Raw genomic sequence first — 18,118 nt, 5'->3', positions numbered from 1 at the left:
CTGAATGACCTCATATGTCCCAGTCCTTGGTCTTAGGGATAAATTTTATATTCCAGTTCCTGTCTGCAGTGCCATAGTTACCTTATGCAACGACACAAATGTTCCCACCGCCTTTACAAATCAATCCTGAAAGAATGGTGTGGAGAATTTCCTAAACAATTCATTGAAGGCATTTTCATCTGCCAAGCAAAAACTGGTCCCAGGTTATCATTCCTTTTGAATATATTTGGAATTTCATCTGGTACCACGTAAGTGTGCCACATTTTTATGCTTGTCCCAATAACAAACAGTAATCATGCGGAGTCAGTGACCTTAGAAGTTGTGACGCCATAAAAATTCCAATAATTCATTAGTTAACTGTATGAGGCATAGGTTTATCAGCTGTATCGCTAACCAAACCATTATAATTCTTGAACAGAAGACATCGATAATTCATACGTCAATAAATTAATATCTGTTTATTAATAGAAAAAAAATACTGGTTACAGTCGGCAAAGTCATACTGTCTTGAACAAGACGAGATATATGTCATTAGGGATTTAAAGAAACATGAAAAGAAAAACCTTATCAATATATTTTTTCTATAGTTTTCACTAGTGTTTATAAAAAAAAGTTAATATCTGTATATACAAATTATATCTGCAGTGCACACTGACTTACACATTATATTCAGCCATAATGCGTTTCTGGGTTATATAAACATATAATTACAAAATAAATTCCAGTACAACATAGCTACCCACTGCACATAAGTTTTACCTATGCGCTTGTATGATTGTTTTCTCATCCTCAAATCTACGATCATCAACATCAGTATTTAGCATCAGCACCATAAAATCAGTGACGTCAGTCTTCACAATCTCTATTCTTCAACGGCTAACAAGAACAAGTAAACAATTAGAATGATAATTTCCATTGATTTAACAGTTATACAACATAAACAGGGACGTATAATTTCACATACAGCAGAACTTCCTTTACGACATTCTTCTAAAACCACCTTATGCCTTCAACCAACGACCACACCATAAATAAACACCCGAGTGGAACGACAGTTTTTGGCCGTGAGTACGATGCTTCAGGCAGTTTCCAAACGTTGCACTGCATTATCGTGCTCATCGGGTTCACAGCTTCTCCGTCGACACGGGCACCAAATAAACCTCGCTTGAAAACGCGTTCTTGGGCGGGTGTTTCTTCTCCCACCTTTTCATGAGCTTGTAGAAGGCTGGGTGTATGTACTCTTTGCCGGAGACGTCTGCTGACCAGGGTTCTGGGTGTCAAAGGAATTTATGGATTGGTGAAGGTAAACAAAATGGATTGGAGAGATACATAGAAACAAGATCATAGGCCAATAGGCTAATTATGATGGGAACTGTGATGAGGTTCCGCTGAAGAAACAAAGGAGTGGATAAAAGAAAAGAACTGAATATATATACTTAGACGCAACAGGATCACAGGTGTTGAAATAAAATAGGCTAATTATGATGGCAACTGAAACAGTGAACCTCAGAGGTAATATAATTTTATGGTAGCGTAGATTAGACGAAGACAAATGAAGTAGACATATGAAGCAGATTTAACATGTGAAGGTCTTACAATAACACAGGTAGCAATAAATGGAAAATTAAATTAAACATCGTACAGAAATATTTGAATATTTCTAAAAAAAAAAAAAAATACAAAAGCAGAGAAACAGAGGGAAAAGTAGCACTTGGAAAATGGGTATTATATATATATATATATATATATGTGTGTGTGTGTGTGTGTGTGTGTGTGTGTGTGAGTGTGTGTATGTGTGCGTCCACAACCCTACTTTTATGGAAATTTCTTTCCCATTCCGTTTTGTGATCAATGATGCTGCGTGCTTGCAACTCTAAAGCATCCTGGATGCGAGTTCAAACCCTTTGAAAAGCTGAGACTGATTCTCTTGTTTAATTACCAATTTTAAATTTATTCTCTTACTAAATTGTCATTGACAGTAACATTCATTTAACTCAAGTGAAATAGGGATTCGCAATGTCTTCTACAATCTACATTAAAGTGTCAGAAAGATTTCTGGTCTATGAAAGAACACTCGAGGCCGAAAGCGGGTATGCTCAGACGTCACAGTGACTGCACATACGTCACAGTGACTTCCTGGCTGGAGAAAAACGATGTTTTTCTTCGCTGTGTGGCCGGATGCAAGTTTGACCATCCGTTGTGCTGAAACTTATTTTCTTGTTTATTTACCAGTTACATTAATATTCATATAAGGCATGGTCTGTATGTATGCATATATGTATGTATGTATGCATATGAATACAGACTACGATGATGATAGAAAGTTGTACAACAAAAAATTTCACGAGAAATTTCAACTGACTACTCCTCATTTAACATGCAATCAGTTCACAAAAATATGACTTGCAAAATCATGAAACTGATTTCTTCTCGATATTTACACATATCTGCAAAACCTAGTGAATTAGTCTCTGAAAACCAATTTTCTCTTTTATTCTGAGAAAATGTCTGATCTGAAGAGTCTAAATTGTAAATAAAAGAAAAATTAAACTTCTTGTCTTCCAAGACGTCATTATAAGTGGCACTCTCCTCTCTTCTGTATTTGTTACACAATCTTGAAGTTTTATTATTTTATGAATATGTTTCAAGGTCCTACGTTCCAGCAAGGGTATCCTTGAAATTAGCCGCTCAAGATAGAAAGAGTCGGAGGAGGCTCATTAAAAGCAGCGATCCCGACTAGGGATTAAGCTGAGAAGAATCCTCACATCTTACCCAAAGGACTGTTACTAGCAAACGGAAATAACTTGTGGAATTTTTAAGTATCTATGCATTGATTCTTAGTCCTCTCGAAGCACTTTGTCACATTCCACCCTTACAAGTATATTAGGTTATTGGAGAGAGACAGACAGACCTTTCAATATCCCTGCGATTGCAAAAGAGACATCAAGAACTACAAAAAATGTCGTGGACTATAAGTCTTACAGAAGGAGGACTTGTTCCTCCTTTGTAATGTCAGATGTACCTATCTTTCCTCTACAGTACCAAAGAGGTCTGTCCTTGCACGTCTTACCTTTGTAATATTGGGAGTATTTTCCAACTAATATATCAAGGAAAGTCTATCCTTCCTTGTCAGTGTTAAGGAAGTTTGACATTCCTCTGTAATATTAGTAGGACCAGCTCTTCTTTTACCACAGCTGGCAGAACTATAAAATAACAACAGAGGAATTTGCACCCTTTAAAACATCTGTTGACCTATCCTTAACTTCAAGTTTCTGAGAAGTCTGTTCTCTCTTTGAAAAAGTGCCCCTTTTATCTCCGAGGTAACACAGAGGCCTGTCCCTCCTTTATAATATCAAGATGTCAAGTTATTTCTTTGGAATGACTAAGGCAACTGGCCTTCCTTTGTAATAACAAGAATGAATGTCTTCCCTCTGTAAAATCTGTGGTCATGCCTCAGCAATATCATGGAAATCTGTGCTACCTTTGCATAGTACAAGACAGGTCTGTCCTAACTTGGTGAAATCTGTGCTACCTTTGCAGTACAGGACAGGTCTGTCCTAACTTGGTGAAATCTGTGCTACCTTTACAGTACAAGACAGGTCTGTCCTAACTTGGTGAAATCTGTGCTACCTTTGCTGTACAAGACAGGTCTGTCCTAACTTGGTGAAATCTGTGCTACCCTTGAAGTACAGGACAGGTCTGTCCTAACTTGGTGAAGTCTGTGCTACCTTTGCAGTACAAGACAGGTCTGTCCTAACTTGGTGAAATCTGTGCTACCTTTGCAGTACAAGACAGATCTGTCCTAACTTGGTGAAATCTGTGCTGCCTTTGCAGTACAAGACAGGTCTGTCCTAACTTGGTAATATCAGAGAGGAATGTCTTAAACTTTCAGTACTTACTGGTGAGGAGAGAGACGACTGAGCCAACGAAGAATGTTATGGAGGTGCCCCACAAGGAATAGAGGGTGTAGGACATCAGGTACAAGGGGAAGGTGTAGTCACTGCAAAAGAACATTGTAACTCTTACAAAAAATATACCAAAGCACAATATTTTCTGCTAACTTTTTTCAGCATGTTACTGTATCATTCCTCCTACTAAATTTTTACTTCTCACGTTTTGAAAATGGGAAATAATGAAAAATTTTGCCAATAAATTTTTGTGACAGTTTTGAAGTTTTGGAAATTCATGTTTGTTTCTCACGCCTTTATATAACTCTAGTGTCATTCGAAAGTAAATTTGCATATACAATTGTCACTCTATATATATATATATATATATATATATATATATATATATATATATATATATATATATATGTATGTATATGCATGTATGTATATAGGTGGTTATTACAATCCTGTACTTATTTGCTAAAGTGACCAGCAGATTATATATATATATATATATATATATATATATATATATATATATATATATATATATATATATATATATATATATATATATATTTATATATATATATATATATATATATACATGCATACATATATACATACATGGATACATACATATATATATTTATATATACACATATACATACATATGCTTTTATACATATCAACAAGTTCCAAAAGACTCACTCCTCGGGGACCTCAGTAGTGGAAGACCACGCCTCTGTCGTGGTCGACGTTAAGTTGACGAAATCTGTGGTCGGATAGTCACACCCGTCGTCGTCGAACCCGAGGTACGGCGTGCCTTTCCCGTAGATCATCGTGCCGATGGTAACCCAGAAGTTGAATACTATAGATACGGTGAAGCCTACTGATCCCCCCTGTTATAAGAATGACAATAATCAGATGGAATATGTAAAATCTCTCTTACAGCCTATGGCGTCTAACATAATATTTATATATATATATATATATATATATATATATATATATATATATATATATATATATATATATATATATATATATATATATATATTATATTAGACATATATAGGCTTTTATATATATACATATATATATAAAAGGTATAATATATATATATATATATATATATATATATATATATATATATATATATATATAAAAACGGTATAATGGAGAGGAAAATTCCTTATAGAATCTTTATATTCTATACGAATTTTATCCTTAACCAAAAGAAAACAAGAAGAGCACAGGTACTCAAAATAAAGTACTGTTAAAAAAATTATGAAAAACAAAAGGGAAGACACTGAGTACAACATGCTAGAAGTAAATGATTTGAGCGAATGAGCAAACGGTTGTTTCTCAAGTTCACGATTCCCACCTACGATCTATGTGTTGTATATAAGATTTACAAAATAATTTTCGTCGTTAAGATTCATACAGATTTCAGGTTTAGTGATATTAAAGGAAACAGGTAACATTCCCTTTTAACTCACAATTTTATTGGCGAACGGGCAGCACATGCCCAAGATGAACAGGCCCAGAAGAGGGGCGTGGATCGCGCCCAGGATGGTTTGCCCCACCTGAAATATTCCCCCGAGCTGGGACGCGATGATGCTTGCGACGACGCCTGCCATACCGGTGACTACGCCTGAGTAGTAGGATAAAGCATACTAATTAATAAACACATGAAAATGCTGTAGCTTTGTAAAAAGGGGATAGCTTAAATCTAGTGAATATTAATGGTGAAATATTACTGAAAGACACTCTTGACTTAGCGAGGGAAGGATTAAATTTTAAGAAGCATTGATACCAAATTCTATGAAAGTTGAGAATCTCAAAATAAATTTATATATATATATATATATATATATATATATATATATATATATATATATATATATATACTATATATACATATGCAAATATTATATATATATATATATATATATATATATATATATATATATTTATATATATATACATATATATATATATATATATATATATATATATATATATATATATATATATATGAATGTCTTTTACTGTAATACCACAGTATAATATGAAGATGAAAAAGGCCCATAAAACACTTTTTGAACGTTGCAACCATATATTTCAGACTTCCTTCTGTGCCCCTGTTCACTGGTAAAATATTTTACCAGTGAACAGGGGCACAGAAGGAAGTCTGCATATACTCGTATGTATATTTATATTTTTATAGAAACTCACCTGCCTGCACCTTTGAGAAGGATAGATAAAGACCATTCGCAACATTAAAATTAATTTAAAAGTCAGTCTAAACCGTTTTTTTAAATACTCTAACCACTGTAAGCCTAGCATCCCAATGGGAAATAAACTGAGAAACTCGGTACTCACTGACGCCGATATTGACCAGGGGCTTCCGATTCTCGTCCATCTTAGCGACCCACTCGGAGTTCTTGAAGAACCCCTCCCACATAACGGCCGAGACGGCGTTGATCTGCGACGAATAGGAACTGGAAGGGCGTCCAAGAGGTTACTTAATAGAAGAAGAAGAAGAAGAAGAAGAAGAAGAAGAAGAAGAAGAAGAAGAAGAAGACGAGGAAAGACAAACATTCAGTCAATTAGTTGAACGCAGGCAGACTTCAAAAGGCACTGACATCTCAGAAAGGGCTAAATTATAAAAGGAAGAAGAAGGAGAAGAGGAAAAGTCGTTGGGTGTTTGCCGGCCGCTGGTTGGCTGAGAATAAGATCCCGGGCTCTGATTAGCTGGCAAGTTTCTAGTCATTGGAGTTACAATAGAAGTAGGTTGTTATTGTTTTTGTACAGTGGCTTCTGTTATTATTATTATTATTATTATTATTATTATTATTATTATTATTATTACAGTTGTTGTTGTTTTAGTTTTAATAATAATAATAATAATAATAATAATAATAATAATAATAATAATAATAATAATAAGAATAATAATAATTGGAGTTACAGTAGAAAGTTGTTGTTACTGGTTGTCTGCGGTGGCTTCTATTATTGTATGTATCAATTTTGTTACTGTTATTGTTTTAAAAACAATAAGAAGAATAGTCACTGGAATTGTTGTTGTTGTTGTTGTTGTAGTCATACGGTGCTGTATTATCATTAATGTTGTTCTTGTGGCGTTAATAATAATAATCAAAATAATCACAGGAGTTACAATAGAATCAGGTTGTTATTGTTTCTGTGCGGTGTCTACGATTATTATTACTGCTGTTGTTGTTTTCGTTGTGGCCTCAATTCGCAAAAGAAACCAGTCACACAAACCTCAAAGCCGCAGCGAACAGCGCCGCAACGAACAACCCAGAGATGCCATGGAGGTACGAGAGCTTATCGTCGACGTAAAACGGCAGAAGCTGGTCCGGTTTGGCAATGTCTCCCGTCGCCATCGGATCGCAGTCGGCGTACACGGCGAAGACGGCAAGTCCCGTGAAGTATAGGCAAAGGTAGACACAGAAGAGTACCGAGTAGTTCAGGTAGAAGGCTCTGGAAATAACAGGGGAGGCAAAGATATTGTTGCTTAGTTCTTCGTGGCAATTGCCAGTTTGGCTTCCTCTCTCGCTCTCTCTCTCTCTCTCTCTCTCTCTCTCTCTCTCTCTCTCTCTCTCTCTCTCTCCGATCAAGCAAGAACTTTCTCTCATTTAGCCAAAACTTTCCTCACTCGCGTAGGAACATTCTCACACTCACCCAAACTTTCTAAACTGATGCAAGAACTTTTTCCCACTCGCCCAAAACTTTCTAAACTGTTGCAAGTATTTTTTCCCATTCACCCAAACCTTTCTAAACTGATGCAAGAACTTTTTCCCGCTCTCCCAAAACTTTCTAAACTGATGCAAGAACTTTTTCCCGCTCTCCCAAAACTTTCTAAACTGATGCAAGTATTTTTTCCTACTCACCCAAAACTTTCTAAACGCATGAAATTACTTCCTCCCACTCACCCAAATCTTTCTAAACTCATGAAATTAGTCCTTCCCACTTACCCAAAACTTTCAAAACTCATGAAATCAGTCCTTCCCACTTACCCAAAACTTTCTAAACTCGTGCAAGTACTTCATCCCACTCATCCAAAACTTTCTAAAGTCGTGCAAGTACTTCCACCCTCTCATCCAAAACTTTCTAAACTCGTGCAAGTACTCCCTCTCATCCAAACCTTTCTAAATTGATGCAAGTGCTTTCTGCCACTCACCCAATAGCTTTCTTCCAGGTGGATACTGAACATACCCTCTGCACCTGAGGCTGCCCCATCCCAAACACTAAGAGCGCCGAGAAGTATCCTTGGATGTTGACTAACCAGAAGCTGTGTCTCTGTAGCGGGTCGGGATTGAAGCTGGAAGGAAGAAGAAGGTAAATGACTCGTTCAGGAAGAAATGGAATTTCTGGAAGAAGAAGAATTACACAACTTCGTAGCGAGTCATGATTGAAGATGCCAACAAATAGAAAAGTGTAAATTATATTTGTGAGAATTGACTGATATTGTGACAATAAATGCATAAAGGACTTTGTAGCCGACCTGGACTAAAGATTAAAATGACGGACTAGCAAAGAAATAAATCAAATTTCGTTCATGCCTGAGTAGATATGGATGTGTAGCAGGACGAGACTGAAACTGGGATAGAAAATAGAATGATTGACTGACTTAGGATTAATCAGTGCGAGCTGCAGAGATGTAAGAAAGTGATGAGAGTTCGTGGATATTAATTATGGTTTCGTATTTTAAGAGAATTGATTCACAAAGGCCTGAAAGCTCTGGAACTCTAAATGAGAACGATTTTTAAAAATTTATTCCAAAAAAATTAAAGAAAAAAATTAGGCTTGTTGGGAAGGGCTATTACATCAAAGCTGGCTATAAAGAAAATAATTTTGAGATACTAAATTAAAAAAAAACTTTCACTGAACAGTGCTAAATTTCAGTAATGATTTAAATTCGAAACATCTTCGTGTTCAATGGTTTTTTTAGCAAACAGCCCCATGCTTCATAAGTTTCTCCCTTTGAGATGTTCAGGAGAAAATCGATATATATTTATACATATATTATATTCTTATTCACAGACCTATAAACATCATTATAGTCAGATATTTGTGCTATCTGAAGCAGGTTATCAGGGATATCCTTAAAACTGTTTTTGCTCTTTTCATCCAAATGATGACCAGTCATATTTTTTTTTTACTGATTACTGACGATCACTTGACAATAATAATGATAATAATAAGAAAAAACAGGTAAAAAAATGCGCCGAAGGTTTTTCGGCGCAATCGAGCTTTCTGTACAGCCACCACAGCTTATAATCAAGGCCACCGAAAATAATTGTATCTTTCGGTGGTCTCTGTATAATACTGTCTGAGCCGCGGCCCATGAAACACTAACCACGACCCGGTAGTGACCTAGCCTATATCGTTGCCAGAAGCACGATGATGGCTAAATTTAACCTTAAGTGAAATAAAAACTACTAAGGCTAGAGGGCTGCAATTTGGTATGTTTGATGACTGGAGGGTGGATGATCAACATACCAATTTGCAGCCCTCTAGCCTCAGTAGTTTTTAAGATCTGAGGGCGAACAGAAAAAAATGCGGACAGAAAAAAGTGCGGACGGACAGACAAAGCCGGCACAATAGTTTTCCTTTACAGAACACTAAAAACAGTTACAAAACAGACAGGTATCGCAGAATCGCATAATCATCTTCGCTGTTTACCTGATTCACAGGCGTCCCTGATATAATCGGCGACCAATTTTTTCTTTTAATCTAAGTCTTTGCCTTATCTTCGTGATATCGGGGTTAGAATCTCCACAGTACACTTAGATAAGTTGATAATTAAAAAAAAGTTTTTTTTATAGAATGTTCTGTATAATCACAAGGGCCTTCAGTGGAATCGGTTTCCAGCTTATGTCTATTTTGCGTAAACATGCTCCCTATGAGGGGATAAACATACCTGCATGCAAATAAACATAAACATGCAAACGGACACATTCATGAAAACATTCATGCACAGAAAAAACATGAGCACACATGCAAATTCACATACACGCAAAATACACATTTACGTGCTAACCCACATAAAGAAATTCAAACATGAGAACCCATACAACCATATGCAAGCACTTATTTGCATGCAAAAAACAAATACATGCAGTGAACATTCTCGCACAAGCAGGTCCACATCCTTAAACATTATATTTCCGCAAAGAAAATGTGCACAGTTACAAGTTTCAGAGGTCAGAAAAAAAATCGCAAATAAATATCATTCATTCCGTCCAGAATAAACTAAAATAAAACGATAATTAAAAAAAATATAGACTGAATCTGAATAAATCATTTCGTTACTTGATAGAAAGTGGGACACGCTTCCTTGTCCTTAAATTCAATGTCCTTCCTTAGGACTAAGATAGATCTCGGCGCTTGAATTTCACTTCTTTGAATTCCTTGGGATTAGATACCCTCCCTTTGTGCAAGAATGTACCTCTTGAATGTGAGAATATAACTCAAATGGACTGACAAAACTCTCATTTAATCCTTATGGCTTAAAATGTAATTTTCAAGGACCTCAATATGAATTCTTTTGACATGTGTGCAAGACCTAGGTATAAACATCAATAAATTTGACTTTAGCACAGTTTTAGGAACTTGACATCACTCTCGGGATTCAAACGCTATTTCCTTGAATTTGCCTCTTCTGCAGAATCTCTAGTTTGTACATTGTGTAAATCACCTTAATATTACGAATATAGTACATTATATCATGAATATAGTACAGTGCATAATGTAGCTTCCAAACTGACAAACAATTTCCCTTGTACTTTAATCATTTACTTACATTTCCATCTACTTATTTATTAATTTGTTAATTTATTTTTTTCATTTTTAATAACTGATATCTCTTCTAGCTGTAATTTCTATTACCCTCTGTTACTTCTTTCACATGAACACCGTATTCTTAGGAAGTTTGAATTTTAAGTCAATGACCCTGTGGGCTTGTTTCATATGAATAGGGTTCATCTTCTGAATAATAATAATAATAATAATAATAATAATAATAATACCGGCGTCCACGACCTTTGCTGTCACGATGCCAGATAACAATCAATCAATCAATCGATCACTCCTTGAACTTACTTCCACCACTCTACTCTCCCGTGTTCCTCAGCAGTCGCCCAAATCGCCCCAAGACCGCCCGCGTCCACCCAGGAGTGGATCATAATAAACAGGACTCCAGCGAACAGCACAATCGTCTGTAGTATGTCTGTGTACACCACGGACCTGACACCACCCTGTAAATGGAAAAAATAAAATATCTATAATATTAAAATCCCAGTGGATCATTCTTGTTTGTCCGCCCGAGTGGGGGCGGGGTAGGTAGGGGATCGGGAGAGTATGGGAGACATGACACATCCACCCTCCTCCTGCAAACCTGTTTGTCCACCCTGGGTGGGGGTGGGGTAGGTAGGGGATTGGAGAGGGTAGGGAAGACACGACGGGCAGCGCCAGGTTCCAGCGCAGCGCAGCGCGCAATATCAAGCTCGTGTGTAAATACAATTCATTGGCTGTTATAGAAATAAACGAGACGAAAGATAAAATGTACAACTCTCAATTAGAAAATCAGCAACTAATTCTAAATGTATACTGATAAGGGAAATAGTTTTTATGTGATGAATTTCAGCCTGGAGTTATTCCTCACTCAGATATACTGTATTTAAGTTCTGGAGAAATTTGAAAGAAGATTCGTTTTTAGATAATAGATTTATGTCCAATTATATCAACCTTTGAAAAACTTATATCCCATTACAGAAAATCACTGCTGCAAATTTACGTGATATACGAAGGAATGATCGACTGATGTCGTGTGTTTTATCTCCAGTTAAAAATATAAAGAAATTACAGATTCACTGAATGCACACAATGAGACTATCTAACGCCAGTCAGTCGAGGGTTACACACACACACACACACACACACACAGTCAGAGAAATGTCCAGCAAACTGTCACGGCTTACGGACCCCATTACGACCCAGTGCATCTAGCACTAGACCCATAACTTCGTTGCAAGTTCCGATGAAGATTTTTCATAAGGGGCGTTGTTCCTGAGCTCGAGCATCCTCTTTCATCTGGGTAATGGGACAGACATGAGCGTGCAGGATCTCATGGTAGAATTTCCTGGCACCCAAAACTTTCTTGAATTTACAGATTAACAGGTCAAGGGCGCAAGAGGTCAAGCGCAGAGAATGTGGGGGGCTAGGTGACGGGGTCTGATGAAATGCCAAGGAATCAGAGGGACTGAAAGAGTGAAATACAGCTGCCTAGGGAAGATGGGGCACAGTCGTTTCTATATTCTAATTACCTTGAGACCTTACGTACAGTTATATACTGTGTGTGTGTATATTTATATATATATATATATATATATATATATATATATATATATATATGTGTGTGTGTGTGTGTGTGTGTGTGTGTGTGTGTATGTATATATATTATAAAGAATAAAAATGATCAGCCTAAGTTTCCTCGATAACTTTGTGTCATTTTTAAGGAAAATATGAGGCTGCCAAACACCTGCCAAGCCACGGCATCCAGTATAGACATAATGCATGTCAGGATTTCCTTGGTTACTCGGTAGGCTAATTGTTTCCTTCCCTCCACCACTGAGCTGCGTGTTTCTGTCTCTACCTCTGTTTTCCCCCGAAGGAAAAGCTTCTTCGGTGCCCTCTTGCGCCCACTCTCTTTCACCTTCTTCAGACCAGGGCTGCAACTGGATGCTTGGTTGCCCAGCAAACAGCCACTGCACTCATCAATCTTTTCCCCTTTTCTCTATTGGACCTATGCTACTTAAACCCATTAGACTGACACTCCCGACGGCCTCTACACTTAAAACCAAAAAGAAGAAGCGACTCACCAGCGATGAATAGATGGTGCAGATGACGCCGAGGATAAGGCAAGAGGCCCAAGTGGGGAACCCAGTGACCGTCTCCATGGCCAAGGAAGGACAATAGGCGCATAGTCCCATGAAGAAAAAGGTTCCGATCAGCGTTGTGAACACTGTGAAGGACCGCAGCGCCGCCGACTTGAACCGCTTCTCAATGTACTGTGAAGTAGATCAAATTGTCAAGACTCGTCTATATATCCCCTGAAGGACATTGAAGGTTAAAAATCTCTTCTGAATAGTTATGGGGAATGGAGAACTAAGTTCTTCACGTAGTAAACACTGTATGGTCCAAAACCCCTCTATACAATGTGTACGCATCAAGATCTAATTGTCACTAACAATGTTTCAACCTTTGATGAAAACATTCGGTCTTTTCAAAAGTAACATAGGAAATATGTTATCGCAAACGGCAAGAAATGATAATAAATATTTTGGATTTTAATGAAAGTAAAAGAAATGTAGAGAATGATTCTCAATGACATCAGATTCTGATTCAGAATCTTGACAGATGGGTATCTGTCACCCCGTTGTTTATCGAACTATTTTTTTGTGGCCCAGTGCCAAATGAATCAATGGCTCCCATCAATTAATGGGAATTCACGGGAATTACTCCACTGACTCTCTGACTTTAATGATTCTCACCTGTTCAGATCTGGATTCTATTCTGGGTGTCATTTAAAATCATGCTTCATCTTCTTGCTGTGTAAAGAACAATGCTTTTTTTTTTTTTTAGTAATCGGTACCAGAATCTAATTCAGAATGATTTCAAATAGGATCATTCCTTTTTTATGTATGGTTAGAGAGAGAGAGAGAGAGAGAGAGAGAGAGAGAGAGAGAGAGAGAGAGAGGGAGAGAGAGAGAGGGAATGGAGGTAAGATGCATAAAGTATAACTTACTACAGTATTATATATATAAATATATATGTGTGTGAGTATGTGTGTGCGTGTGAGACAGATAAAAGTACTTGAAAAAACATGAACAACAAAATCTTGTAAAGAAAAAAAAATACAAGCAAATAAAAACTACCTCTAAAATAAAGCAATTCAAACAAACATATGAATAGTAAAATAGTAATCGTTACAACGCCTCTCCATTATTACCCGGGGACTGTCTTTGTTCTATCCCTGTGAATCCTCGCCACAACTCACCGTATAGACGCTGGTTATCTTCAGAGGATACAGGACTTTGAGGATGACAAAGTGAACGTAGACCATTCCTAGCGTCATTCCTATGAGGTTCAGCCAATATTGCGTCCCGTAGGCGTAGGTTTCGCTCGGGTTGCCTGTTCGACGAAATTACTATGACAGTCATTACTGAAGGATGGTTAATGATAATTAGTTCATTGTGATGCGTAGGTTTTGTCTTGGTGGGCTGCTGTGCGTCAGGGAAATGATGATTTTAATAATGACAGTTAGGATGATATCACCATTTCTTTTTCATATATATATATATATATATATATATATATATATATATATATATATATATATATATATATATATATATATATATATATATATATATATATATATTTTATATATATAAACATATATATATATATATTTGTATATAAATTATAAATATAAATATACATATATATACATAGATGTATGCATGTATACACATGTGTACATATATGCATAATATGTATAAATATATATAAATATGGGTGTGGGTGAATGTGTGCATTTAATTAGTTATGCCTTCGGCAAACAAATCACACCTCACAGGCAAATCCTTTCACTTTTATAAACAGACAAATCTATTTCAGACAGATAAATAACCATTCATACTGATGATTCTGAGTAACCTTTAACAAAAAAACTGCATATGCATACTAATTTGAGCATTTAAACGAGAAAAAGGGCGAAGCGGAAGGTAGGAAAAAAAAAAAGAACACAACATCATCAACAGTGTCATGACTATACTCGCCTAATACGGTGTTGGAGGAAACTGCTCCGATCATGGTAGACAGAGCTACAGCTATGGGATTCAGGTTCCTCCCTCCCATGAGGAACTCGCTGGCGGTGCCCTTCGCGTCTCCCTGCTTTTGGTTCCTCTTGCTGACGAAGGCCGCCCAAATTCCGGTTCCTAGAGATGCACAGAGGGACAGGACGAAAACCGCCCAGTCCCAGCCACTGAAGCCGTTCATCTTTTGGATTTATTTACTCGGTTATTTGTTCGCTTGTTTGTTTGTTTACTAAGGGATTGACACTGTTGCACTTCCGTTCGCTATGTCGTGTATCCTCTGTTTTTCTTAGAATAATTCTCGTAACAAGATTGTAGTTTTCATAATCTACAGAATCATTCCTTCACGATTTCCTTATTGACTAGGTCTAAGGATTGCCGATATGAAGCTCGGTCTAACACTCCTCTCTTTTCTATAGGCTTTTGAATGTGGTAGAACTAGGCTCCTAATAAAACCAGGGTGATCAGTAGGCAATGGAAATATAGCCCACGAGAAATATTTTGATGGCGTCTCGCTTTTGGACGATTCTCATTTAATAGAACACCAGTTATGAGAGCCTGGGTTCATTTGAAAGACGTAACCCCAAAGAAGAAGAAGAACGAGGACTGGCGACAGTCGAAGACAGCTTCTTCTTCCTTCTAGGGTAACTGAGATTGTGACTGGGAGTCAAATCTTCAAAAGTCTTTATCAACTTAATGTGGTAATTATAACTTATGTCACGTCACTTCTGATTCGTTATCTCCTAAAACAAATTACATATGAGCTGCTGTACTTTCGACTTAGGAGGAAGTGTTATTTAATATAGGGAAATACGTTGATCGCCAAAGATTACTATTGAATTATACGGCTAATACACAATAAAATTCAAAGGCCTACGAAAAATTTGCTTTAGTCCTTGGTGTCGTAAAGGCTCCTTTATCAATAAAAAAAGCCACTTAGTCATTTTTCACCCAACAATCAGTTTCCAAACAGGGTCAAGAAGTCCGTGCTTATATAAACATCAAAAGAATTACGATATCTAAGCGTACGTCCTCGCTACAGTAAAACATACCATAAATACGCTTTGGCAACTTGTCGCAAGCAGGTAGAAAACATGCCAACGACCTCAAGTGAAGAACAAAACTTAGGCATTGATGTTCGTATGAAGCACTAGTTAGAACCACCAATAAGGCACTGACTTATTCAACTTGTTTGGGATGCGTGTGCGAAAAGATCCCGAAGTTTTTTGACATAATTTAAGGTAGTGTGGACACATCCAGAGAAGAACAGATCTAAAGCAGCTAGCAATTACTCTCGAGAGAGCTTCAGTGCTACCGGAAAAAAAGGTATTAACAAAGAATACATAACAATTAACGTGCTTAGTACTGCTGAGTGCGAAGGAAGCGTGAAACTTGGAAACATTGAATTCCCTTCTTGTAAGCATAAACAAGCCTCACATACGAATGCATATTTGCGGCTTCGCAAATGCATTCAATATAACTTGCATCTTTCCAAGTAGGCCTAAGTGTGATTATAGTACGGAAACCTAAACGACGAAACTCATTACCCTACATTGCACGGGCTTGTTAATAAGTTAATTACATAGGTTTAGAAAATAACTGAGGAATCTAATACCAAATTACGTACCTCATAGCCTGTTATGTAATAAGGAAAGACATTAGGCATAAGGGCGAATTGGTGATAAGCCTTATCATTAATCACAAACCCAATTCTGTCGTCACTCGACCTCCGAGGTCGTTTCTGATGTTTATTTCACTGTAGACAACACTTCCTTCTGATTTCTTTACAAAAGGACTCATGAGGGATATCTGATGAACATTGTCAGTTTATTCGGCAATACTATTACCCCCATGGCGGGGTGTGCCGTCAGTGCACCTCACGCAGTGAACTGTACGTATTACTTAAGGTTCTTTGCTGCGGCATCCCTTCGGCCCCTAGCTGCAACCCCTTTCATTCCTTTTACTGTACTTCCGTTCATATTCTCTCTTTTCCATCTCACTTTCCACCCTTGTCCTAAAAATTGTTTCGGAGTGCAACTGCGAGGTTTTCCTCCTGTTATACCTTTTGAAACTTTTTACTCTCAGTTTCCCTTCCAGCGCTGAATGCCTTCATAGGTCCCAGCGCTTGACCTTTGGCCTGGGAAATACTGTATTCTAGTTCTGACTCGATACTACAGATTTGACATGTCATATTCTTTAATATTCGGATCTTTCATTTTTCATTTTGTATATTTGTCTACATAAGGTAGGCCTATGTATTGTGCGCTTTTAGTTTTCTGTAAAAACTACTGTGCCGGCTGTGTCTGTCCGTCCGCACTTTATTCTGTCCGCGCTTTCCTCAGATCTTAAAAACTACCGAGGCTGGAGGGCTGCAAATTTGTACGTTGATCATCCACCCTCCAATCATCAAAATATACCAAATTGCAGCCCTCTGGCCAAAGTAGTTTTTGTTTTATTTAAGCTTAAAGTTAGCCATAATCGTGCTTCTGGCAACGATATAGGCTAGGCCACCACTGGGCCGTGGTTAAAGTTCCATGGTCCGCGGCTCACACAGCATTATACCGTGACCACCGAAAGATAGATCTATTTTCGGTGGCCTTGATTATACGATGTACTGAAACTTCGGCGCATTTTTTACTTGTTCTATACGTTTTTGGTCTCCTGTATGCCTTTGTATTATTCTGCGAAATTCTCTCAATAAGGGTTTAATGCTAAATATCTTTTCTTCCCTGAATTTTCCAACTTCCTACCCAAGGACGCCCCCCTAAAAATGCCGACATTGGTGTAGATTCAATCAACTTCACGTATTGAGTCGGCGAAGTTCTTATCAGCGGATGGATGTCTCGTTATGTGTTGATAGATTAAGTTTTGTTTGTATATACTGTATATGTATATATATATACATATATATATGTGTGTGTGTATATATTATATATATATATATATATATATATATATATATATATATATATATCATTCATATATATGTATAATACATATACATATAATTTATATACACATATGTGTATGTATATAGGCTATACATACATATATATACATGTATATGTATGTATAGCCTATATACATACACATATGTGCATATATATGATATGTATATTCATTATACATATATATGAATTATATATATATAATATATATATGTATATATATATATACATGACTTTTTATCACATCACCGTGATTCATATACAATCAGTAAGTGGGTTAATGCGTCCACTGTAGTCCTGAGTTCTTGTCCTTCGCTGGTTCGAGCCCACGGGACGACGAACTTATTATCAACTAAAAAATTCCCCTTCG

The 18,118-nt window shown here is 37.0% G+C and overlaps 1 protein-coding gene across 1 annotated transcript; it reads right to left on the bottom strand.

The window, feature by feature from the left end:
• Positions 1-556: 556 nt before the first annotated feature.
• LOC136848662 (sodium-coupled monocarboxylate transporter 1-like) lies at positions 557-16,691 on the bottom strand. The gene is made up of 11 exons (XM_067121097.1): positions 14,765-16,691; positions 13,981-14,114; positions 12,803-12,991; positions 11,025-11,179; positions 8,101-8,241; positions 7,182-7,400; positions 6,279-6,397; positions 5,393-5,547; positions 4,602-4,792; positions 3,900-4,000; positions 557-1,270 (listed from the first exon to the last, which is right to left on the bottom strand). Exons 1-11 carry the CDS (start codon positions 14,982-14,984, stop codon positions 1,125-1,127), a joined length of 1,770 nt encoding a protein of 589 aa, XP_066977198.1. The 5' UTR covers positions 14,985-16,691; the 3' UTR covers positions 557-1,124.
• Between the last annotated feature and the right edge of the window lie 1,427 nt (positions 16,692-18,118).

The sequence above is a fragment of the Macrobrachium rosenbergii genome, chromosome 19, assembly GCF_040412425.1.
Source record: "Macrobrachium rosenbergii isolate ZJJX-2024 chromosome 19, ASM4041242v1, whole genome shotgun sequence".
Classification (NCBI taxonomy): domain Eukaryota; kingdom Metazoa; phylum Arthropoda; class Malacostraca; order Decapoda; family Palaemonidae; genus Macrobrachium; species Macrobrachium rosenbergii.
This window is presented reverse-complemented; position numbering and strand designations above follow the sequence as displayed.